Here is a 22,016-nt window from a genome sequence, read left to right on the forward strand (position 1 = left end):
GTGGTTTTAGCCGTTTGGCTGTAATTCTGAAGTAATGAATAATTAACAAATTAAAAAATGATGTGAGCCGCAGCCGCTAGGTGGCAGCATTTGAAGGATATGGAAAAAGAATAAAAGTTAATTCGCCGTTTGTGACTAATCTCTTATCGCTTTTCATTGTAAATGCTTAGTTAATTCTAATTTTATCTTTAGTTTTTCGTGTGTTTGTTGTATAAATGTGTATTTAATCTTGGGATGTAAGGGTTTGTTACGGCGGCCATTGCAGAGGTGCCAACATATTAGCAACAGCAGTGGTTAACGTCAGGGATCGACGACTTTCGTTTCGTTGTTTGTGTTGTTGTTTTTTTGAAGGGGCTCCGACTTTTGTGCTGCCGCATCGAATCAATTGGATCTTTGTTGCCGGAAAGAAGTGTGCGGTAGAGACTGCAGGAAGGTAGGAAGGAAGGATGTCTCGATCGATCCGCGCGGAAACACGTAGCAGGGCCAAAGATGACATCAAGAAGATCATGCAGGCTGTGGAGAGGGTCAGGCATTGGTAGAGTAGCAATTGTTTACACATTGAGCCAACTTGATGCGTTACTTTACGTTGTTATTGACTTGCAGGGAGAAGAAATGGGTGACCATCGGTGACACAAGCATGAAGATCTACAAATGGGTGCCTGTTGTCAGTGGGGAACCGAAGAAGCTGAAAAGGGAGCACAACAAGGAGAACAACAGCCATCAGATGAGGAAGCCTGCGACGGACTCCTCGAACTCGAATTTCAGCATGGCCGAGGACTCGAACACATGTAACTTATCGTCTCATCTCTCATCGATTTGAGACTAACGATGTTGTAGGACTAAAGAAAGTAATTCGTCAGTTGGTTTAGGTTTTTCGACGGTGAGCGACTCCCAGGGACCCACCGACCTCTCGCACATCACCTTCTCCGAGGATTCGAACTCGCACAGCAACGAGCTGCCCACCAAACGGATGAAGACTGAATAAATTGTTCATGCAAATAGATAAATTAAGGAGGGCAATGCTATTGCTGCAAATGACGAAGAAGACGACACGAATCTTCGCCAAAAACAAAACAAACAAAGTAGGGATCTGGTCTTCGCAATCATCAACTCTATCTGGAAGAGACCAAAACAAAACAACAACAAAAACAAAACAATCCCAAAACGCTACTCTCGTACTCTCTGTGTCATTGACTTATATAGAAAATATGCATCGGATATGATACTTATTACATATAATCCTTTGCTTGTATTTTATGTAATCTATTCCAATGTATTTAATTTATACAATTGTAAATTAATGATTATTATAGTTAAGTATTTGAAATATTATTTCAAGCAAATCGATTATTATTATTATTACTATTAGGATTAGAAGACATGAATACGCATTCAATGTGCTATTTACTAAATAAACTACAAAATTTAAGAAAGAAAACCGATTTCAATGTTGTTTGAGTTGCATAACTTCACATGTCACCAACAAAATAATAATAATGAAAAACCGTTGATCAACAGACGGTTTCCTTCGATTCAAATTGCAGTCACAAACATGGATGAGACGAACTACTTCAGTTATTTGGAGAGACTGGAAGAGTTAGAGAACAAGAAGCAGGTTTTGTTGCTGAAGAAGAAGCAGAGAGCTCTCAGCGATCGATTGAACACTTTGAGATCGTTAAGGAATCAGTACAGAACGAGTCTCGGCGAAATCAAAGAATCCAGCAGTTTCATCAGCAGCCACGGAAAGGAGCTCGAAGTTATCCTCAAGAATGAGAACAGTGATTACATGAACGTGTCCAAGGAGAGCGGCCGCAATCTGCAGCGAATGATGGCTCTCATTAAAGATGTAATGCAGTACTCCGATTCTATTGATTGTCCGGTCGATTTGGATGAGGGTAAAACCACTAGATTCATCAAAGATGCCACCAAGCAGATCGTCGATTTGAAGCAGGTGCACGATGATTGCGAATCGTTGATATCCAATGTGCAAACGTTGCTGTCAAATGATGGAACGGAGAATGAAAATCCAGGTACGATTATGCTCATTTATGCTCCGGACACTTTCCTCACTCTCTTCTTTTTAGGTGCAGATTTCGAGATCTCCAGCAGCAAGAAGCAAAGGCAGAGGAGATCCATACTATCGGAGAGTTCGTTCCTCAACACCTTCCAAGCAAATAACCTGAGTGCCTCTTCGCCTATCGCAAACCATTCTTCTTGCTCCAACAGGAAGAACTCTGTTTTTCTATAATCCAATCATCACATTTATTTACATTTATTTTTATAATATACATTTTTTTTGGTAATGTTCGAGAGTAATTTACCATGAAACTAATGCAACTAGCTAATTGAATTTTTGCTCATTTCAATCTTTGGATATTCAAGATCAATTCTCATAATCTGGATTCTTTGATAAACGTTAGTTGTTTGAATCCCAGAAGAAATTCAGTTGATGTGTTTTTTTCGGAGAAATGTCAAAATTGATAGGTAATGTTTACGAGTCATTTGTAATGAAACTAATGCGATTAGCCAATAGAATTTATGCTCATTTCAATCTTTGGATATTCAAGATCAATTTTCATAATCTGGATTCTTTGATAAACGTTAGTTGTTTGAATCCCAGAAGAAATTCAGTTGATGTGTTTTTATTTGAGAAATGTCAAAATTGATTGGCAATGTTTACGAGTCATTTGTAATGAAACTAATGCGATTAGCCAATATAATTTATGCTCATTTCAATCTTTGGATATTCAAGATCAATTCTCATAATCTGGATTCTTTGATAAACGTTAGTTATTTGAATCCCAGAAGAAAATCAATTGATGCGTTTTTATTGGAAAAATGTCAAAATTGACAGGTAATGTTTACGAGTCATTTGTAATGAAACTAATGCGATTAGTCAATAGAGTTTATGCTCATTTCAATCTTTGGATATTCAAGATTAATTCTCATAATCTGGATTCTTTGATAAACGTTAGTTGTTTGAATCCCAGAAGAAATTCAATTCATGTGTTTTTATTAGAGAACTGTCAAAATTGATTGGTAATGTTTACGAGTAATTTGTAAAGAAACTAATGCGATTAGCTAATTGAATTTATGCTCATTTCAATCTTTGGATATTCAAGATCAATTCTCATAGTCTGGATTCTTTGATAAACGTTAGTTATTTGAACCCCAGAAGAAATTCAGTTGATGTATTTTTATTTGAGAAATGTCAAAATTGATCGGTAATGTTTACGAGTCATTTGTAAAGAAACTAATGCGATTAGCCAATAGAGTTTATGCTCATTTCAATCTTTGGATATTCAAGATCAATTCGTATAATCTGGATTCTTTGATAAACGTTAGTTGTTTGAATCCCAGAAGAAATTCAGTTGATGTGTTTTTACTGGAGAAATGTCAAAATTGATTGGTAATGTTTAAGAGTCATTTGTAATGAAACTAATGCGATTAGCCAATAGAATTTATGCTCATTTCAATCTTTGGATATTGAAGATCAATTTGTATAATCTGGATTCTTTAATAGACGTTAGTTGTTTGAATCCCAGAAGAAAATCAATTGATGTGTTTTTATCGGAGAAATGTCAAAATTGATTGGTAATGTTTGAGAGTAATTTACCATGAAAATAATGCGATTAGCTAATTGAATTTATGCTCATTTCAATCTTTGAATATTCAAGATTAATTCGTATAATCTATATTCTTTGATAAACGTTAGTTGTTTGAATCCCAGAAGAAATTCAGTTGATGTGTTTTTATCAGAGAACTGTCAAAATTTATAGGTAATGTTTACCAGTAATTTACTGTGAAATTGATGAAATTAGATACTAGAATTTGCACTTATTCCAATGTCTGGATATTGAAGATTCGTTTACATGTATAATTTTCTCTGTAAATTGCCGATTATTTGAATAATTGATGAAATTTCGATTATGCGAGTGCGGTTGCCTACGTATCGAAAATGCTTGCAGCGTTGCACAGCTGGTTGCGTTCGACCAGTGTGACAAATGAAAGCAGATGCAAACTAGCAGCAGGTCGTTATTTGTTGTTGTTGTTGTTGCAAGTCGGTAGGGGGTGGAGTGAAGAGACGGACGGACGGCGACCTGTGTCGGTGAGGTCGTGTTATTTTTTGATGGTGCGAAATAAGAAAAGTGCGAATGTCGTCATCACAGCATCTCTTCCATACGTTTAACAACAGCTTCGTACCCATCTGAAATCTTCAACAGAAAAGCAACGGAAGATTAGGTAAGAACACAATTACGATCGTCTTTTTTTTTGTTTATCTCCGTGATTGCCATGACGGCCGCAAAACAGGAAGTCGTCGCCTGCTTGATTGAAGCGGCATTGATGAGAGGCTGCTCTCGTCGATTGTCGCGCTGAGGCAACAACATCTGTTTCTGCCATGCAACACAATGAACTCTTTCTATTGCACACACATCAATACGCAAACAAACGCACACGTACGAGTCAAGGTTAGGGCTTCCCAGCAGACACAATCATTTCACTTTCCTCCTCTAGATTAATTGCACACATTCACACATACAACACGCACACAGCAGACAGAGACGATCACGTCTCGCGGTGGGGGCGTCGAATTGCCAAATAATGCATTTTATGTAATTGTGCAAATTTGCAGTTGCCAGGATGTGCGATGAAGGTGTGGAGTGGCTGTTCGAGCTGCTGCAGGACGTGCAGCTGTCTCAGTTCGTGACGCCGATAAGGGATGACCTCCAGATCACCAGGCTGGACCATTTCGACTATGTGAAACAGGAAGACTTAGAGAAGATCGGAATCAGCAGACCAGGTGAGAAACATCATCGACCTATTGAAAAAAAACATTACTGATTCAAACCGAAATTTCCTTCCAGGTATACGGAGACTCCTGGACGCGGTGAAGAAACGCAAGGGGCAGCAATGGAAGAAGAATTTATTGACAAAGATTATACCTAGCGCGCAGAAGAGCGGTTCGAAGAAGACGCAAGCGGAGCCGGAATCGCTCTCGCTGAGTTTGACCTGCTTGATCCAGGAACGGGATATCACGTTGGGCGTCAAACTGGGCGACGGTTCCTTCGGCGTCGTCAAACGCGGCGAATGGACGAGCCCCACGGGTCGAAGCATGCCGGTCGCCGTTAAGGTGCTCAAAGCGGACGCTCTGACGCAACCAGGAGTCTTCGACGATTTCATCAAAGAGGTGCAATCCATGCACATACTCAGCCATCCAAATCTCATAAGGTAAATTACACGAATTAATTAACACGTTAATTAACAAATAATAATCGTTCGATTCTGCAGGTTGTATGGGATCGTGTTGACTGCACCGATGATGATGGTGACCGAGCTGGCTCCACTGGGATCTCTCCTCGACTGCCTCAGGAAGCAGTGCACCCACACTCCGGTCAATCTGCTGTGCGAGTACGCCTCTCAAGTTGCAACCGGGATGGCTTATCTCGAATGCAAGCGATTCCTGCACAGAGATTTGGCGTGCAGAAACGTGCTTCTCGCTTCCGTGGATAAGGTGAAGATCGGCGATTTCGGGCTGATGAGAGCGCTCCCCCAGCAGGAAGACTGCTACGTGATGACGGAGCACAAGAAGGTGCCTTTCCCGTGGTGCGCTCCAGAATCGCTACGCTCAAGACAATTCTCGCACGCATCCGATGTTTGGATGTTCGGCGTTACCGTGTGGGAGATGTTCACATTCGGCGAAGACCCGTGGATGGGTTTGATCGGTATGTAAATTCAACGAATTCAACATTGCAAAAACTAACTTTACTTTTATTTGTAAAGGTTCCGAGATTTTGAGGAAGATCGACCGAGAAGGTGAGAGGTTGCATTATCCGGATTCGTGTCCTCTGGAAATATACGAAGTTCTCTTGCAAACGTGGGCGAGGAATCCGCAGGACAGACCGACCTTCGCCACGCTGAAGGAGTTCTTCAGGAAAACGAAACCGCCCATCATGAAGGTAACAAAACCAAACAATTTCAATTACGTAATTGTTGACAGATCAGTTATAAACATAATTAGTACTGTTAATTGACACTGAAACAATATTAAACATGGATCAATCAGTGCTCGCTGCTAATTGATTTGAGTGCGAGATGTAATTATTGTGTTTGCATTTTAGGTGTTGAGTAAGCAGGACGATGCGGATAAGCTGCAAGTGAATGTCGGCGACGAGGTGGCAATCATCGAGGGCAGCGCTGATCTCTACTGGTGGAAAGGTCAGAGCCAGAGGACGTTCGAAATCGGAATATTCCCAAGGTATACGCTTATTCCATCAGGTTGCTTCATTGGAATATTAACATTATTTCTTCGTTTTCATTGCCGAATCTTTACTTCTTGAATTATTTTCTTTTGCAGATGCATAGTGAATCCGAACAGACCGAAGCAGGGCGAGGACATCAGCAAACCGCTGCACAACTCGTTCATACACACGGGCCACGGATCGGCGTTCGGGGATTCCTGGGGAAGTCCTTCGTACATCGACGAAATGTACCTGAGGAATCCGATGGAACCGTCGGACATCATCGGGATGCCGTACGAGAGCGCCGCTTCCACACGTCCGACGTCCTTTTCATCGACGTCCAGCGCCACCTTGCAAAGCGTCTCCGCCATCCAGAAAGTCTACAAACATTGTGAGTTTTCTACTTAACCGTTTTGGGGGGGAGCGAACGGAGATTTATTGGAATCGTTTCAGCCACAGGTTCGTTGCGACGACCATCCGAGAAGCAGTTCAACTACAGAAAGTTGAACAACGAACGGGGTGCTGCTTCGGATGGTGGAAGCGTTCGACGAAAACCGGAGAGACCGCCGGCGCCGAACACCGAAGGTGTCCTCATAGACATTTCACCTGAGAGCAGCAGTAACACGCCGATGAGGTGCACCGCGTTGGAGACCGGCATGTCCAGGGTGTCGCTCATGGATGAACCAATAGATGTCCCAGAGAACGGTAACAATCCAATAATTGATCTAATTATTCATTAAACAATTGTTGGTTTTTAGATGATGGTGCATCTCCGCCGCCTTACAGCTTTCCACCATCTTACTGCAATACCGCCGGATTGAACATGATGGATCCGTTCGATACTTCGTCTGTATTCGCGAGTTGCAATTTGGAGCAACAACAACAAGTCGTAGATACGGATTTGGGCTCGCAGAACTATTTGAACGAGTGTCGGAGCAGCAGTCAGACGACGTCTCCGGACAAGAGCTTCTACTCCTCGAGTAACCATCACCTGCAGCAATCGGAGCAAACGGTGTCCAGCAGGAGTTTGATGAATGCCATCAAGTTGGAGCAGCAGCAGCAGCCGCAACAGCCGGTGATGGTGATGCCGCAGAAGAACTTGCACATAGAACCGGTGGATAGCGGCAAGTTCGTCGCCGATTTGGAGAGATGCCTGTACTTGCGATCGCCCGAAATTCCTGCCATCGAACCGCCGCCGCCGAAGGTGCTGCCCAAGCAGAGCAATCTGTTGCCGCTGAGTCCGAAAGTGCCGAACGGAAGCGTCAGCAACGTCTACTCCAACGAGTTCGGCAGTTTCAAGTCGAACAATCACTACGCCATCTACAACAACAGTCCACTCTACTCGTCCGTCTACGAGAGCTCGAACGCCTACAACAGACGCAACGATATTTACAAAGCGGTGAGCACCACGTACGAGGATCAGGTTTACTCGGAGATTCCCGAGAACGAGTACAGCATGGTACCAGAAGATCTACTGAAACCGCACAGACCGGCACCCTCGACGCCCATAAGTATGCAGCAGATGCAGCGCAGACTGCAGCAATCACAGGTCAGTCTCATTGCAACACTTGTATATGAGTTATATATCAATTCAATTCTTATAGTTGAGCTTCGACGCTGAAAGATTGATGACGCAAGAGTACAGGGAGAACAAGGTCAGCCAGCTTCAGGACGCCGTCCCCGATGTGACCGTCGACGAGTGCGTCACGGTTCTTCAATCGAAAGGTTGGGACCTGAACGCCTCCATACGACACATCAAGATCGACAAGTTGGTCAGGTGAGTGCGCTATATGCATTGACCAATCACATTCAACTAACCGCCCACAATTTGACTATGCAGACTGGGATTGGCCGAGAGGGAGCAATGCGAGCGAGTGTTGCAGAGGGTCAACTGGAACGTGGAGCTTGCCGCCTCCTCCATTCTCGACGCCTGAGCCGTTTCCTCGCCAAATGCAAGATCGACGGATATCGATGATGAACGAGGAGAGGAGCAGAAAAAATACCGACGAATGCCTTCGTCACGGTGCATCGCCGTGACCCGATCTGTGATCTGTGACACGCTTACTCAATACGACGCCCCGCCCACCCACATTTGCCAGTTCGGTCGACGACGCCTTCCCATTTTAATTTGCCGCCCCCCGCCTACGTGGATTTCTCTTTGCGCGCCCGCGTGAGAACCGCCTACGACTACGAGAATAGTAGGCGTGTGGTGGTGACTTTTCAAAGCCATTGTTGATTTAGGTGTAGGGTAATTTTATAAGTGCCAAAGACTTGATTGCGTAAGCCAAATATTGTTAGGAAAACACGAACGATCAAAAAACAAAACAAAGGGAAACTTACATACATATATATGTATGTTTTTCTCTATCTCTCTTATACACATATTAATTTAAACACATTAACTCTGATATATCTACATCCAAGTGATTTAACATTGAGAAACGGGAACTTTAGTTTAGTTATGTTCTTTTTTCTTTCGTTGTTGTTGATCTAGCCATTATCGCAATGGCTTATATACTTAAACGAATTGATGATTAAGAATTAGGAAAAGTGTCAGCTAACGTATATATATATATATACATATATTGCCTTTATTTCCTTTAGAGGGGAAAACAACTATTTGATATTAATACTCATACTCGAATCTCTCTCTCTCTCTATTCACCACCTGTATATTATTATAATAATTATTATTGTGTAGATCAAAAAGAGAGATCTCATCCCTTTGTAAATTGTGCTATAAACCTGTTGAATTTACTACGATCTCCAACCCCGTGGCTATCTTTCGAAATCAATCAACGTTTTTTTCGTCTTAGGATGAAGCTGCACCAAAAAGACACCAATTCAAACCACAACAAACAAACAAGCACACACATACAAAACTAGTGCAATTCATTCCCCCCCCCAAACAAATACCGATTATTTGTTGTTGTTTTTTTTATATATACACATCATACTTCTTCCTACTTAGAGCAGCAGATCAATATCTAAGTAACATACAAATTATTGAAGAACTGTAATAATAATAAAATAAAGCTATTTTTTTGTATAATTTTCGGTCATTTCTGTTATAAATTTTTCCACGAAACTATAAAACTTCTATATTCGTTAATTAAACATGTTGAAATCACTTAGCAACCGAAAAAAAAAAAAACAAATTGTTTTGACGTCTGCGAACGTCTTTTATTAATATTATTATTATTGTTGTTGTTATAGCAACAACAACAAATCTGTCTTAACCTGCAAGGTGAGCGGTGGATTGACCTACGAACGATAGAAGGAAGAAGGTAGTAGTGGTAGCGGCAACAGGAGGAGGAGTAGGACGATCCACTCGTATTGGTAAACACACACACAGTCAGACACAGAGAGTGAAACGCGCAGTCTAAATAGTGGGCTAGTCAGATTCGACGTTCGCTCGCGTTCAGGTGTTTTCCTCGTGTCTCCCATCAGTAATTAAACAATTGCCAAACGCATAACATCTTCAAACAAACAACAACAAAGAGATGTCAACTGCCAAATCGAAAATCCCTTTGGAAGATGACCAAAAATTTGCGCTGATGAAGGTAAGAATCTCAGCGAAAACAATTGACCAAATATCAGACTAGAAATTAAATATATAAGTGTGCGCGCGTGTAAACGTAAAAACAAAACTTTCTAATCACAAATAACGAACGATTCATAAGCGATGATTACCCGTTGCAGCTAATTAATTTTAAACACCTCGCGCTTTAGTAAAAACTAAAAAAGTAGAGAAAGTGATTTCATTTTTTAAACTTACCCCGATTCGCCGTTGCATCCTGCTATACTTTTATCCTCCAACAAATTACAATTATTTATCAATCGCCTAGCAACTCAAGTCGATTGTTTTCGTTCGTATCTTTTGTTTGTTTACTCTGCACGGCATGTTTTGTTCAAATTTAATCATTTTCTGTTTTTTCTTCGACACTGAAACAGGAAAGAATTAGAGGTAGTAGAAGCAACTCTTGATCACCTTGGTTGGATCCGCTCCATTACGAAACTTCAATTCGATAATCGCCAAAAAATTTAATCACTATTTGGATCATTATTTAACCATTATAGAAAAAACTTTCCTGAATACCAAAATTTTTCCTCGTTCAGCTCGCACAAAACGATTACGACTTTAACGACTCGCAGAGTGCATTTCTTGCAAAAGATAACCTTTACACTCTCGCTACATTCATTCTTCCATTACGATTACAAAAAAAAAAGATATCTAATAAGAAAGTTAAATAAAAAGTAATTTCGAAATAAGAATGAACTGGTTTTTCTCCGGTAACAACAAAAGAGAAACAATTAAAATGTAGAAAATCTAGTAGCAAGAAAACAAAAAAAAATATGTTTGCGAAAACCGGACAAATTACGTGACAAAAGCGAGAGCAAGACGCACATATTTTTTCAATAGCAGGCACAGGTTGTGTGCAAGGATGTGCACTTTGCCGTTATTTGTCTTGTTCGATAATTATTGCATCAACGATACGAAGAAATGAAGGAAAACGAAATAATGAAAGGATGCAAATTGTTATTGCGAATCGTAATGGGAGACAAAACAAATAATCGTCGTTTCCATGGAGAGAAAAAAAAAACATGCGAGTCGTATCAATTAGCAACAATTTTTACTCGATCATTATCGAGCGCGGCCATGGAAACACTCGTAATAATCATCTGCAAACGAAAACGATTTCCGAGCAAACAAATGAATTTAAATAAAAAATAATGCGCGTTGATCCGTTAAATCATCAATTGCTCACTTATATAAAATATTTCGTTATCTCGAGTAGGTATTAAAGATAATTCGTAGATTAATTTTTGTTCCACACTTTCTATCGCATTGCCCATGAAAATCAAGAGCGTGACTATTGACACTTGACAATTTCTTTTTTCTTAAAATGTTAAGTCTACTTATTGAAACAAAATGTTTAAATTGTCGGCATCGATTCGATTTGATTGGATGTGAAAGTCAAGAATAGAGTTAATTAATCGAATTGCAACCGCAAATAACCGGAAGGAAAGATTATATTCTTTGCAACAACAACAACAAATAGAATTGCATCGTTTTTTATAATGATGACACAGTTATTGAAGAGATCTCGTGCGAAAAAAGAGATTTCCAATTTGCAAGAAGATGATGATATTCGTACGTCTTCAACTTTGTCGTCGTCGTCGTCGCATCGAAACGGAGTTGAAGAGAAATCCGCTCGAGTTCATTGGAATCGCAAAATCAATTTACCTATTCCATTTGTTTCTTTTGTTATTGTTGTTGTTTTCGTCTTTTGTTTCCATGACTAATCGGATTTGATGGACGGACGGAAGGAAGGAAGGAGATTTACGAAAGTGTTGTTCCCATGGTTACTATTATTAATCTCGCGATGCAGTCCAAATGCATTTCACTCGATTTCTTGTCTGAACAAGAAATTATAAATTACGTTAGAAACTAATCAAAGTGTAGTTTCATGTTTTAACTAATCTTTGAAATATGCGGTGTTAACTTCAAGAAATGAATCCTCTCTGTAAAACATGGAATTGCAGTGTCACCGATTCAGTCCAATGCAAATCGAATCTAAAAGACATCGCTCGTAAACAACGAGCTAATGAAACGAAATTACGGTGTTTAACGGATAAGTGGCGTGTAATTAGCCGACCCCCCCTTTCCTTCTTCTTTGCATTAATGGAAAGGCTGCTTCACCTTTCACCTAATCGTTGTTCTCTTCGCTGGACGAAGACGAAGACTCCTCCGGAGGTTTTCCGCGCGTAATCAGATGATAAGTCTCCGCTTCCAAGGCGAGTCTTCTGATGTTCGCCAAGCATCCGGCGCACGCCTGCTGCAGTTCCTTATCCTCGGAAGCGACGGATCGCAGCAAGAACGGCACCACGCCGCACTCGTGCATTGTTATACAGTTGAAGGAATTCTTCGAGAGATAGAACAAAGCCACAGCCGTATTCCTGTGCGTGTTAACATCATTCGAAGCCATGTAACCGACCAAATGCGTTATCGCTCCCAACCTGATATGACAAAAATACACACAAATTACTTCATCTTCAATTACAATCGATTGAGGCAACATACCTTCCAAACATCTTGCAGTTGGAACCCCACGCGCAGCAGTAAGCTATAGCCGAGGCCAAATGCTCTCGAAGCTTTGTATCCTGCGTGGTCACCAGGTGAACCAGCATGGGAACGACACCGTGATCGGTGATGACTCCAAGATTCTCCGTGTCTTTGGCCACCTCGGCGATGGCGGCGCAAACGCAAGCCAGCACATCGTTATCCTTGGACTTTAGCAAATTCACGATCAACTCCAAACCGCCGACGAAGCTTCGCACCATCTCACCAGAATCCATCGCGTATTTAATGCAAGGCACTAGAGACCAAGCGGCGTGAGCTTGAACCTAAAAGCACTAATTTATAATAAACAGTTTAACAACAATTGATGCAATTGCATTATACCTTGTGCGAACTGTTCTTGAGCAAAGACCAAATCAGCCGGACTCCATCCAGCTGCTCGATGATACGCATCGAAGCCGGCTCCTTGGCGCACTCTCTAATAACCATCGGGACGTTCTCCAGAAGCGGTGGAAACGTGTAATTGAGCAGATTCACCACCAAAGGAATGCCGTTGCATCTCCTCAGCGTCTCCCTGTTATGATCGTGCCGCACAAACTCGGAGAGCGCACCGACCGCGTTCGAAAGAACCTCCTCCTTCTCGTCCACGTTCTCCAGAAGCTTCACGAGCACCTGCACCGTGGCCATCTGCTCGTAACGCTCCACGTTCTCCTTGCTAATGGCAGTCTTCCAAATAGCACCGGTAACAGCAGCAAGCAAATTCTTGTCCTCCCTTAAGAAAAGTAAATAATTAATTGAATCAATTAATAGCGAATAAATGAAACGGACCTGGAAACGACGTCTTTGGCCATCGTCACCAGAGGATCCAAACCGCCCGCCTGTCTCACCATATCCCTGGTCATCGCGTCCTCGGAACACTTGAATATAATCTCGGCGCAATACCTCCTCAGCTGAGGCTCATCCTGAACAGTAAACGATTAAAATTCATTGAATACTTTCGTATTAACTTGAAAATTACCGGATTGGCGAGATGCTTGACGATGTCTTTGATCATCCCTTCCGTTTGTATAGCCAGTTGATAGCTGGAATCGTTGGAGCATTGCGCTATTACCCCGACGCTCGGTATAATCACCCCCATGTGGACGCAGCTGCAAATAAGCTTTTCGTCAAGAAATATCAAACGATAATTAATAATTATACGCACTGCAGCAATCTGGCTATCAGAGGTATGATGCCGCTCTTCATCATGACCTGAATATTCTTGCTGCTCCTCGACACGCTCCACAAAGCTCTCGCCGCAGCCTGCACCACTCCCACGCACAAACGACTGTCAGCGTTCAGCTCCTCCAGAGGCGTCAGCAGCAGATGCTCGCTGATATCCAGCAGATCCACCAGCTTCTCTATACCGTTGTACTTGCGCACGTGCTTCCGCGCCTTACTTATCTGCGCGACATTGTAAAGAGTCTCGCCCACGTGAATCTGCAAATCGCGCGCCGGGATCGTCAGATTCTTTAGAAGCAGCGGAATCCCACCCAAGTCGGTGATGCACCTCCTGATCTCCATGTTCTGCGACAACTCGGTGAGGACGCTCAACGTTCCCAATTTGCATTTCAAATCGTCCGTCTCCAGCAAGTTGATCAAGATCTCCAGACCGCCGATATCCTTCAAACAATTGAATCAACAACTGGACAATTGCATCGATTTCGACTAACCTGTATCGCGCACTGATTGATCTGACTCGTTAAATCGTGATCTTTGAGGCAACAGAGCGACACCACCGTCGCCGTCTGATTGCCAGACTTCAAATACTTGACCAGCTTCTGGATGTGCCAGTATTCCGGTGGTTTATCCTTGGAAATCGGGATCTTCTCCTCGTCCTCCGACGAACTGAAAACAAAATCATCAATCAACAAACAATCGAAAAGCGTCGTAACCGTACCCTCCGACGGAAGAATCCTCTCTATCCGACACCTCCAAGACGATGACTTCCCTCGGGCCGACCAGATGTTTGGCATCGGTCGAAGGCTCGGACGTCTCCATCAGGCGATAAAAACGAAATATTACAAATACATTAATAAAAATAATCACTCGAAAAGAAGCAACATTCAAAACTCCGACATCGACATTTCGCAAACAAATAAACAAACTAATTAATATTGCCATGGCAACAACCTGCTCGTCTCGAATTGGTTGGAATTTACGCACGTGACCGAACTGTCCGTGTGCATCGTCATTATAATAATTATTATAATATCATTTTATAATAATTATTATAAAGTGATAATTAAGAAAACGTTACTTTACTTTTTTTTAATTGATACAACTTACCCGGTGAATTTCCCAAGAATAGAAAACTTCGATGTAACAACGACTTAACGAGCAGTCAACAACAGCAGCAACAACAATTGACACATTCTAATTTCGCTTTTGTTTTACGACCTCGCTTTTCTCGGTCAATGGGCCACCTTGATTTTACCGATTTAATTAATTAAACCACAATTTTTTTGTATCATCACGTAATCATTTCTTAAACAAATTTAAATTTTCTTTTGCATTTTCTTCTCTTCAGTTTCGTCACAATGTCAAGGACTTGATCAAACCGAAGCACAACGACGCTTTCCTGCTGAGATGGCTCAGAGGTAACTACGATTCAATTCTATTTCTTGTTCTATCTCATCAATCCATCGATTTTCACGTACAATTAATTGAAATTTTGTTTGTTTTTGAATTGCAGCGAGGAGTTGGAACGTCGAGGCCGCAGAGAAAATGTTCCGAGAAGTAAGCTTAACCATCTTCTAACTTAACTAATTGCATTCCTTGCTCGTTCACCTTTAAAACAAGCGTTAAAGTTTCGTTGTACGTTGACTGGTTTAAGAGATATTTAAGATAAATCAAAATTTAACAGAGACAACTTTAACAGTGATTATCTCATATACCGATAATAATTCAATATTGTGAATACGCTTATTTGAATCAGAATTTATTAGGCTTTAATTAATCTTTAATACTTTTACTTTGATTTCGTTTAGTTTAAGAGATATTTGCGAAAACTGCAATAGATTTTCGTAACTTTAACTGTTTGTTTCTCTTTTTTCGCTGTTGTAGTCGATGAATTGGAGGCAACAGTGGGAAGTGGACGATGGACTGAAGACTTGGGTTCCTCCAGAGGTGATCACCAAATACGTGGCTTCGGGGATTTGCGGCTTCGACAAAGACGATTTCCCAAGTAACTTTTGAATCGCTGTGTGTGCAAATTTTCTTTACTAATTGTTCGTTTCCAGTTTACATTGTTCCTATCCAAGGAGTCGACATTGTCGGACTCTTGCATTCGGTCAGTAGACAGGATTTGATCAGGTACACGATACAGCTGCTGGAGAAGCTCCTCGATCTGGCGGCGGAGAAGAACGGCACGGAATGCGTTCTCATCTTCGACTTGGAAAACTTCAATTTGCGCCCGTACACTTGGAGACCTGGTAACAATTTTCAACGATTATCATTAAAGACAGATCGCATAATCAGAATACGTTCAAATCTCAAATCCATCTCTTAACAGTTCTTCGCAAATCGAATTTGAAATTGAAGTTTTTAAATGACTTTTTCAAATTGGTTTTACGTATATAAAACGTGCTTCGATCATCGTGAATTTCTCAATTAAATGCTGCAATTTGTGAAAAAAAAAACGCAATTTCATATGTAATTAACGAGAGATTTCTATATAATTGATGTTGTTTTTTTTTTGCAGCCACGGAAGTCGTGATTTCCTTGCTGCAGATGTACGCAGCAAATTACCCGGAGATCCTCAGAGTCTGCTACATCATCAACGGTAACTTGATCCAAACTAATGATGATGATGATGATTGTGTAATTACTGTTTTTCTCTTCTCTTCAGCGCCGAGAGTGTTTTCAATTGCGTACAGCGTGATCAAAAGGTTCATCGATGAGTACACCATAAGCAAGATAAACATCTTCAAGAATGACCCGAAGAAGTGGCAGAAAGTGATTCTGCAGAACATCGATCCGGAGCAGCTGCCGCAACACTGGGGCGGCAGCATGGTCGATCCGGATGGAAACCCGAAATGTCCGTCCAAGGTAAAATTGTTCAAATCAAAATTTATTATTTATTATTTCTTTAGCTTCAATTTGATTATCGAAGTTTCTTGATGACTCGTTTATTGCTTAAGATATATGCGAAAAAGTAAATACAAGTTTGAAGCTGATTTCTGGCTAAAGTAACGATTTTACAATCACGACCTTAGAATCAATTATGTTCGTTATTTCTTTATCTTTCGATTCATTGTAAATTTATTGTTATATCTCGATTGGTTCTTGAGTTATCGGTGAAATTGCGGTGAAGTGTTTGAAACTAAATTGAGTGTTGATTTGTTGATCAGGTGAAGTTGGGTGGTAAAGTGCCCGAATCTTACTACAAGAAGAACCTGGAGAAGCTTCCGGACGATAAGGATTTCGTGCAGGAGACGATCAAGAAGGGCGCTAAGATCAGTTTGGATTTCATCGTTGCCGACGAGGGTTGCTTCCTGAAGTGGGAATTCCGTACCGACGGTCACGACATCAGATTCGGCGTGAGCTGCAGGGACGAAGAGGGCGTCGTCCACGAGGCGGTGCAGCTGCGGAGGGTCGCCTCGCATCAGATGGACGTCGCCGGAGTTCTCTCCTGCAAATCCCCGGCCACCTGTAAGTCATCATCGATCAAACTTTCAACTGTTTGATCGTCGTTGTCATTTGTTTCAGACACGGTCACCTTCGATAACAGCTACAGCCTGTTCAAGAGCAAGAAGATCCACTACTCCGTCCAAGTCACGCCGCCTCTCGACACACTGGATCTCTCGAGTTTGCCTGTAAAAGAAAACGATTCCTCGTCGTAATCATCAAGTTACATCATCTGTGTTACAACTCTTTGTTTTTTTTGTTTGTTTGTTTCTTTTATAATATATTTCTTGTTGTTGATTAAATACTTACATTTTTTAGCTACTTTGTACTGTAACTAAGCAACAAACATATCGCTATGGTTACTTGTACAATTGTATCTGTCACGTTTCGCCATATCGGAAGCACTTTCTCTTTTGTTTCATTCAATAATTATTGCAATCATCATTACGAGATTATGAAAATTTGCAAGGAAATGAAATAGATTTTCAAAGATCAAGTTATATGAAACCAACGTCGCTTGCGCGTAATTAAATTTGCATACATTTAATTGACGACAATTGCAGAACAATATATATTTTGCAGGAATGACAGAGAAAGGAAACAATTGTTTTTGCGAGTGACAGATGGTGACAGTGAACAGTTGAAAATCGAAGATAATAGACTTTGTATCTGTCACGTTTCGCCATATCTGAAGCACTAGAGTTTCTCTTTTGTTTCGTTCAATAATTCTTGCAATCACATATAGATAATGCATCATTACGAAACTTTAAAATAATTTTTCAAAGATCAAGTTATATGTTATAGTTATAAATTTGCATACATTTAATTGGCGACAATTGCAATGTCAATCGCTCTTTTGCAGGAATGACAGAGAAAGGAAACAATTGTTTTTGCGAATGACAGATGGTGACGGTGAACAGTTGAAAATCGAAGATAATAGATTTTGTTTTTGTTTTTGTTTTCTTTTATAAATAACAGTTTGTTTAATGTTATCGTTTTTTTGTATTATATAAGCTTATTTCTTAGGTAACAATTAATTAATTGATTGATTAATCGTCTGAGAAGAGCATCTCGACGAGATCCGGCTTCTCGCACTGATCGCCTTCGAGCTTCTCCGGCTGCTTCCACTTGACCAACGTCGGCAGAACCATCAACTTCGTGGAAGGATCCTTCCTGAACGGACATTTCATATCCTTCCAGCTGCAAAAGACGTGAAATAGTACAATAAAAAATGTTTAGAAAAAAATTTGTTTGTCTACTCACAAGGCCCTATCGCCGCATTCCACGTAGACAAAGTGCGCGCTTTCGTCGGCCAACGACAGTTTCGGCTCGATGACCGGCCACGCTGAAACAAAGGGCAATAAACATTAATATAATATAAAAAAAAAAACAAGATGTTAACATTTCATATCTAAATCCATTTCCAGCGCATATATAAAACGCCCGATCCGCGACTTGCTATAAACAGAGCAACCGTAACCAGGCGACCGTAACCAGTAACGAAGGAAGAAAACAACAAACAAACAAAAGGTGAGTCGTCAGCATCAAGTAGGTTAATGTCAGATGACAAGTTCATTGGATAATTGGAAGCGCTCCTTAATCATACATTTTCCCCGTCCGTTTGCATTCTTTTTACCCTCTTCTCGAACCGCGCCTCTCACAATCATCCTACCTAATGATGATTGACTAATTCATATGTCGATTGGCAAACGTATTGTCGCTGCTGCTGCTGCTGCTGCTCATTCTTCTCATCCGATCTGCATCAGAAGCACAGCGTTCGCGCAACGTAACAACCGAAAACAAAATAACAACAATAACGAACCGACAACAACAAACAAACAAACAAAGTAAGTTTCCTTAGTTACGTCATAACAACGATCGATCGATATATAGGTCGAATCTGAAGGACCATCCAATTGAAAACGCAATCGCCTAGCAACGCAGATAACGCTCTAAGCCGGCTTAGATAAATTACAATTGTTTTAATTAACAAACACAGCTTCAATTGTCTCCTTAAACAATCGAAAACGCAAATAAGAAACAATAGACATTACTAACATAATATCAATTGTTTTAAAACAAATACAACTTTTTTATGCTTATTTTTTGTTTCTTATACGATGAGGTCAACGACGTATATTGAATATTCAAATTCGAACAACGAATTCGTTCAAAATTTTACGATGATGATGATGCGCGCAGTTGCAGTTAAACTTAATGATTCGGTTCATTCGATTAATCAGGAAGTCCGGAATGGGGAAAGTGCAGTTACTTATAAATGAAAGGGGGATCTCTCATTCTCTCTCTCTGTCTCTCTTTCGCTCAGTACTTGTGATGACCTCCACGCGACGCGCTCGCAAATCATCGAATTACCATGGAAACTGACAATATACAATTGTTATTCCGTTTCGTAATGACGTATGCAACCAATCATGTACGTTATCTGCTTGATTGTCCATTAATTAATTAAAGCAAATTGCCTTAAGTCATTAAACTAAGCAATTACAGCTTAAATAACTTTTCAACTACTGTTGATTTCGATTTTATCTTTGCTTTCTGTTGGATTAGATAGTTTAATACGTATACATTTTCATCAAATCTCGTGAAAATCGTATTTCGAATGCAATTTGTGGGTGGCGTTGAAAATGTTTATAACCTAAAAAAAGAACAGAGAAACAGAAAGGTCTCACCTCGGACGCAATCGATGCACCAGCTCTCGCCCGATGGCAGTTTGGAGCCGCAGTAATAGACGTAAACGAGATCCTTCTTGGTGTACTGCTTCATGTGCTCCACGAACTGCTCGTACCCGACGACTTGATGCTTGATCACCATGTTCGCTTAGTTCCAGTTGGCGGCGGCGGATAACAAATGAAGATAGATAGACGATGCGGTGCGTCGACGAGGATACAATATCTGCGAAGGGGCGGACGTACTAATCGTCTTGTCTAATCGAACAGACTTTTATCTCATCGATAAAATACTACTTACTTAATACCTGCGATGATCGCCTGAGCGTTTTTTTCTTCTCTTTCCTTCTTTCGCTTCCTTCACATGAAACTATCAAATTGGATTCTTTACCTAATCGAAACGCGTCTCCCGTTCCTATTTTTACCTCACTTATCGCCTCATCTAGCAGCAAAACTCGTCGCCGCCGCCGCACGACATCTCAATCATTAATTTAATTTCATACAATCGATAATACATCACACGATAATAACAAATTCAACTCTTCGGCAAATTCAAATTTTAACAATTTTGACAATTTAAACGTCAAATTTTGACGTTTATTTGAATTGTCACATCTGTCACATGTCATTCAAATTTGAATATCCTGCAACAACTTTGTAATTTCTTTGCAGGATATGTTTCTGTTCAAGACGATTCTGCTGCTGATCGTAGCAATCGCTTGCGCTTCTGGACAGATGGAGGAGTGTCAGGAGTGGACGTGTGCGGCCACGTCTTGCGTCCCCGTGGGTGATTGCAACGGTCCCAACGAGGTCGTCATCACCGGGGGCTTCTGCAACTGTTGCCAGTTGTGCGCGACCTTAGTCGGTGAGCAGCCGCCCAGCTATGAGTAGCTAAGACCGAAAGCGAAACAATCGACGGTAACAGTCTAATCTCTGATCACGTTGCAGGTAAACACGGCAAGTGCGGCGACATCGCCGGAAAGTTCGTCACCTGCAGGAATCCGTTCAAGTGCATCGGCGGTAAATGCAGGGGCAAATAGAATCTACAAGCAGATAATCTCTAATCTGTTAATTGCAAATAATATTAAGATAATAAGCAATGAATAAAGAATTTAGTTAATCTTTAACGTGCGTCTGTGGTTGCATACCTTTCATCATCGCGCGTATAGGCAACTTCTTCAACCCGCCCTTGACATTACAGTGATGATGATGTTTTTGATTCAGTGACGATTTCTGGTGGTCGAGATGTTGTTCAATTTCCCTTTGGTTCTTGTATTAGGGTTCGCCCTTTGCTCCGCCGAGGAGCCGACATTCGCTAGAGCCCGAATCGAGGTAGGCTGTGCAAAAACATATGATAAGCGGAGGCTAACTAGATTCGTATATTTCTTTTTTTGTTTGTTCAGAGCTGCCCCGGTTGCTCGCTGAACCGGCTGCCGGAGGTGAAGAAGTTCATCTACGAGGACGTGCCCAAATACGATGGCGTAGACTTCAAGAAGATACAGGGGGCTCCGCCGGAGCTCGTCCTTCTGGATGAGAACGACGCTGAGGTGGAAAGGCACATCCTCGGAAGATTGAACAGGAAGGAGTGCAATGAGCTCCTCGAGAAGAAGGGTTTTCATCTGAAGACTAACGCCAAACTGGAGTTGTAACAGCAACAAACATAATTTTCTTCTAATGGAATCGGCAACAATATTATATACAATACCATATATTAATCGTAAAGTATAAAGCACACATCTCTTCTATTCCTCACACATATATATATAAATACTATTTTTGTATAAATAACTACTCTAATTCTATATATAATGCACTACAGTTTTCCTCTTCTCAGTTAAATTATTTTAAACTATATCCATGTTTTCTGTTCTTTTGTTTTTAATTAATCAAGATAGAGTTGTAAACAAAACAAAAAAACAAAAATGATAACAACAAGCAATGCTTATTCTAAAGCTAACCTGTGATGAAATGTAGATGAAAGAGTTGGAGAAGACACACGTTTTTCTTTCTTAAGTTTTATTTACACTGTACATTGTATATATATATATATTGAAACAGTAGTTTTTCTTAGCATATTGTTGCAGACGCGAAATGTTGTACATTTATTATTTATTCAATAGTCGAAACAACCTAAGCCCCATCCATAAGAAGAGAAACGCGCAATTGTGTATTTATTTGGCAATAAATGATAAACGAAGTTACAGCTGCTTTGATTTCACCTGAAAGTTTCAGTCGCCTTGGCAACAGGAAACATAAACAGCTCCTGTTGCCAGGAAACGGCGTCAACAAGTTTGCTGGGCAGGAATTCGTCGAGAGGTGGTGGTGGAAGCGGCGGATTGC

The 22,016-nt window shown here is 41.0% G+C and overlaps 8 protein-coding genes across 16 annotated transcripts; 6 read left to right on the plus strand and 2 right to left on the minus strand.

The window, feature by feature from the left end:
- The first annotated feature begins 164 nt into the window (after positions 1 to 164).
- LOC108566511 (B-cell CLL/lymphoma 7 protein family member B-A) lies at positions 165 to 1,154 on the plus strand. The gene is made up of 3 exons (XM_017926423.1): positions 165 to 535; positions 604 to 788; positions 870 to 1,154. Exons 1-3 carry the CDS (start codon positions 447 to 449, stop codon positions 983 to 985), a joined length of 390 nt encoding a protein of 129 aa, XP_017781912.1. The 5' UTR covers positions 165 to 446; the 3' UTR covers positions 986 to 1,154.
- Positions 1,155 to 1,480: 326 nt separating this feature from the next.
- On the plus strand, positions 1,481 to 2,289 carry LOC108566512. The gene is made up of 2 exons (XM_017926424.1): positions 1,481 to 2,030; positions 2,085 to 2,289. The coding sequence occupies exons 1-2, from the start codon at positions 1,553 to 1,555 to the stop codon at positions 2,246 to 2,248; spliced, it is 642 nt and encodes a 213-aa protein (XP_017781913.1). The 5' UTR covers positions 1,481 to 1,552; the 3' UTR covers positions 2,249 to 2,289.
- Positions 2,290 to 4,153: 1,864 nt separating this feature from the next.
- Positions 4,154 to 8,559, plus strand: LOC108566526 (activated CDC42 kinase 1). 3 transcript variants are annotated; one of them, XM_017926454.1, is made up of 11 exons: positions 4,154 to 4,242; positions 4,634 to 4,801; positions 4,866 to 5,229; positions 5,290 to 5,723; positions 5,782 to 5,957; positions 6,120 to 6,256; positions 6,356 to 6,630; positions 6,693 to 6,944; positions 6,998 to 7,788; positions 7,844 to 8,016; positions 8,080 to 8,559. In XM_017926454.1, the coding sequence occupies exons 2-11, from the start codon at positions 4,642 to 4,644 to the stop codon at positions 8,171 to 8,173; spliced, it is 2,856 nt and encodes a 951-aa protein (XP_017781943.1). In that variant the 5' UTR covers positions 4,154 to 4,242; positions 4,634 to 4,641; the 3' UTR covers positions 8,174 to 8,559. The 3 variants fall into 3 exon arrangements, with proteins under 3 accessions (XP_017781943.1, XP_017781944.1, XP_017781945.1); XM_017926455.1 differs by lacking the exon at positions 4,154 to 4,242 and adding an exon at positions 4,486 to 4,578; XM_017926456.1 differs by lacking the exon at positions 4,154 to 4,242 and having other exon boundaries at positions 4,642 to 4,801; positions 6,699 to 6,944.
- Positions 8,560 to 9,579: 1,020 nt separating this feature from the next.
- LOC108566519 (SEC14-like protein 2) lies at positions 9,580 to 17,291 on the plus strand. Its single transcript, XM_017926436.1, has 9 exons — positions 9,580 to 9,802; positions 14,891 to 14,960; positions 15,056 to 15,099; positions 15,427 to 15,547; positions 15,603 to 15,794; positions 16,064 to 16,144; positions 16,211 to 16,410; positions 16,713 to 17,013; positions 17,071 to 17,291. Exons 1-9 carry the CDS (start codon positions 9,743 to 9,745, stop codon positions 17,202 to 17,204), a joined length of 1,203 nt encoding a protein of 400 aa, XP_017781925.1. The 5' UTR covers positions 9,580 to 9,742; the 3' UTR covers positions 17,205 to 17,291.
- On the minus strand, positions 11,725 to 14,539 carry LOC108566518 (armadillo repeat-containing protein 4). The gene is made up of 8 exons (XM_017926435.1): positions 14,261 to 14,539; positions 14,034 to 14,208; positions 13,526 to 13,983; positions 13,340 to 13,469; positions 13,150 to 13,283; positions 12,706 to 13,093; positions 12,325 to 12,647; positions 11,725 to 12,260 (listed from the first exon to the last, which is right to left on the minus strand). The coding sequence occupies exons 1-8, from the start codon at positions 14,482 to 14,484 to the stop codon at positions 11,951 to 11,953; spliced, it is 2,142 nt and encodes a 713-aa protein (XP_017781924.1). The 5' UTR covers positions 14,485 to 14,539; the 3' UTR covers positions 11,725 to 11,950.
- Positions 17,292 to 17,970: 679 nt separating the features above from the next.
- On the minus strand, positions 17,971 to 20,207 carry LOC108566523 (thioredoxin domain-containing protein 17). Of its 3 annotated transcripts, none has more exons than XM_017926445.1 (4): positions 19,985 to 20,207; positions 19,680 to 19,902; positions 18,253 to 18,334; positions 17,971 to 18,189 (listed from the first exon to the last, which is right to left on the minus strand). In XM_017926445.1, the coding sequence occupies exons 2-4, from the start codon at positions 19,819 to 19,821 to the stop codon at positions 18,039 to 18,041; spliced, it is 375 nt and encodes a 124-aa protein (XP_017781934.1). In that variant the 5' UTR covers positions 19,822 to 19,902; positions 19,985 to 20,207; the 3' UTR covers positions 17,971 to 18,038. The 3 variants fall into 3 exon arrangements, with proteins under 3 accessions (XP_017781934.1, XP_017781932.1, XP_017781933.1); XM_017926443.1 differs by having other exon boundaries at positions 19,978 to 20,207; XM_017926444.1 differs by having other exon boundaries at positions 19,974 to 20,207.
- Positions 18,424 to 20,803, plus strand: LOC108566521. 5 transcript variants are annotated; one of them, XM_017926440.1, is made up of 3 exons: positions 18,424 to 18,519; positions 20,349 to 20,563; positions 20,602 to 20,803. In XM_017926440.1, exons 2-3 carry the CDS (start codon positions 20,352 to 20,354, stop codon positions 20,714 to 20,716), a joined length of 327 nt encoding a protein of 108 aa, XP_017781929.1. In that variant the 5' UTR covers positions 18,424 to 18,519; positions 20,349 to 20,351; the 3' UTR covers positions 20,717 to 20,803. The 5 variants fall into 5 exon arrangements, with proteins under 5 accessions (XP_017781929.1, XP_017781930.1, XP_017781927.1 ...); XM_017926441.1 differs by lacking the exon at positions 18,424 to 18,519 and adding an exon at positions 18,682 to 18,836; XM_017926438.1 differs by lacking the exon at positions 18,424 to 18,519 and adding an exon at positions 19,320 to 19,423.
- A 41-nt stretch (positions 20,804 to 20,844) lies between these two features.
- Positions 20,845 to 21,877, plus strand: LOC108566524 (selenoprotein M-like). The gene is made up of 2 exons (XM_017926446.1): positions 20,845 to 21,008; positions 21,080 to 21,877. Exons 1-2 carry the CDS (start codon positions 20,922 to 20,924, stop codon positions 21,323 to 21,325), a joined length of 333 nt encoding a protein of 110 aa, XP_017781935.1. The 5' UTR covers positions 20,845 to 20,921; the 3' UTR covers positions 21,326 to 21,877.
- Positions 21,878 to 22,016: the final 139 nt, after the last annotated feature.

This window comes from Nicrophorus vespilloides, unplaced genomic scaffold, assembly GCF_001412225.1.
Source record: "Nicrophorus vespilloides isolate i.1.1-1 unplaced genomic scaffold, Nicve_v1.0, whole genome shotgun sequence".
Classification (NCBI taxonomy): domain Eukaryota; kingdom Metazoa; phylum Arthropoda; class Insecta; order Coleoptera; family Silphidae; genus Nicrophorus; species Nicrophorus vespilloides.

Coding starts and splice junctions, on each gene's coding strand:
- LOC108566512 (XM_017926424.1), top strand. CDS start 1,553: ATGGATGAGACGAACTACTTCAGTTATTTGGAGAGACTGGAAGAGTTA. Junction 2,031..2,084: donor AACGGAGAATGAAAATCCAG/GTACGATTATGC, acceptor TCTTCTTTTTAG/GTGCAGATTTCGAGATCTCC.
- LOC108566521 (XM_017926438.1), top strand. CDS start 19,364: ATGGAAACTGACAATATACAATTGTTATTCCGTTTCGTAATGACGTAT. Junction 19,424..20,348: donor TGACGTATGCAACCAATCAT/GTACGTTATCTG, acceptor ATTTCTTTGCAG/GATATGTTTCTGTTCAAGAC. Junction 20,564..20,601: donor GAGCAGCCGCCCAGCTATGA/GTAGCTAAGACC, acceptor CGACGGTAACAG/TCTAATCTCTGATCACGTTG.
- LOC108566523 (XM_017926445.1), bottom strand. CDS start 19,821: ATGGTGATCAAGCATCAAGTCGTCGGGTACGAGCAGTTCGTGGAGCAC. Junction 18,335..19,679: donor GTGCATCGATTGCGTCCGAG/GTGAGACCTTTC, acceptor CCTTTGTTTCAG/CGTGGCCGGTCATCGAGCCG. Junction 18,190..18,252: donor GAATGCGGCGATAGGGCCTT/GTGAGTAGACAA, acceptor CGTCTTTTGCAG/CTGGAAGGATATGAAATGTC.
- LOC108566524 (XM_017926446.1), top strand. CDS start 20,922: ATGTTGTTCAATTTCCCTTTGGTTCTTGTATTAGGGTTCGCCCTTTGC. Junction 21,009..21,079: donor TCGCTAGAGCCCGAATCGAG/GTAGGCTGTGCA, acceptor TTGTTTGTTCAG/AGCTGCCCCGGTTGCTCGCT.
- LOC108566519 (XM_017926436.1), top strand. CDS start 9,743: ATGTCAACTGCCAAATCGAAAATCCCTTTGGAAGATGACCAAAAATTT. Junction 14,961..15,055: donor CCTGCTGAGATGGCTCAGAG/GTAACTACGATT, acceptor TTTGAATTGCAG/CGAGGAGTTGGAACGTCGAG. Junction 15,795..16,063: donor CCCGTACACTTGGAGACCTG/GTAACAATTTTC, acceptor TTTTTTTTGCAG/CCACGGAAGTCGTGATTTCC.
- LOC108566518 (XM_017926435.1), bottom strand. CDS start 14,484: ATGGCAATATTAATTAGTTTGTTTATTTGTTTGCGAAATGTCGATGTC. Junction 14,209..14,260: donor GAGGATTCTTCCGTCGGAGG/GTACGGTTACGA, acceptor TTTTGTTTTCAG/TTCGTCGGAGGACGAGGAGA. Junction 13,094..13,149: donor GCCAAAGACGTCGTTTCCAG/GTCCGTTTCATT, acceptor ACTTTTCTTAAG/GGAGGACAAGAATTTGCTTG.
- LOC108566526 (XM_017926454.1), top strand. CDS start 4,642: ATGTGCGATGAAGGTGTGGAGTGGCTGTTCGAGCTGCTGCAGGACGTG. Junction 5,958..6,119: donor CGAAACCGCCCATCATGAAG/GTAACAAAACCA, acceptor TTTGCATTTTAG/GTGTTGAGTAAGCAGGACGA. Junction 6,945..6,997: donor AATAGATGTCCCAGAGAACG/GTAACAATCCAA, acceptor GTTGGTTTTTAG/ATGATGGTGCATCTCCGCCG.
- LOC108566511 (XM_017926423.1), top strand. CDS start 447: ATGTCTCGATCGATCCGCGCGGAAACACGTAGCAGGGCCAAAGATGAC. Junction 536..603: donor GTGGAGAGGGTCAGGCATTG/GTAGAGTAGCAA, acceptor ATTGACTTGCAG/GGAGAAGAAATGGGTGACCA. Junction 789..869: donor GGCCGAGGACTCGAACACAT/GTAACTTATCGT, acceptor CAGTTGGTTTAG/GTTTTTCGACGGTGAGCGAC.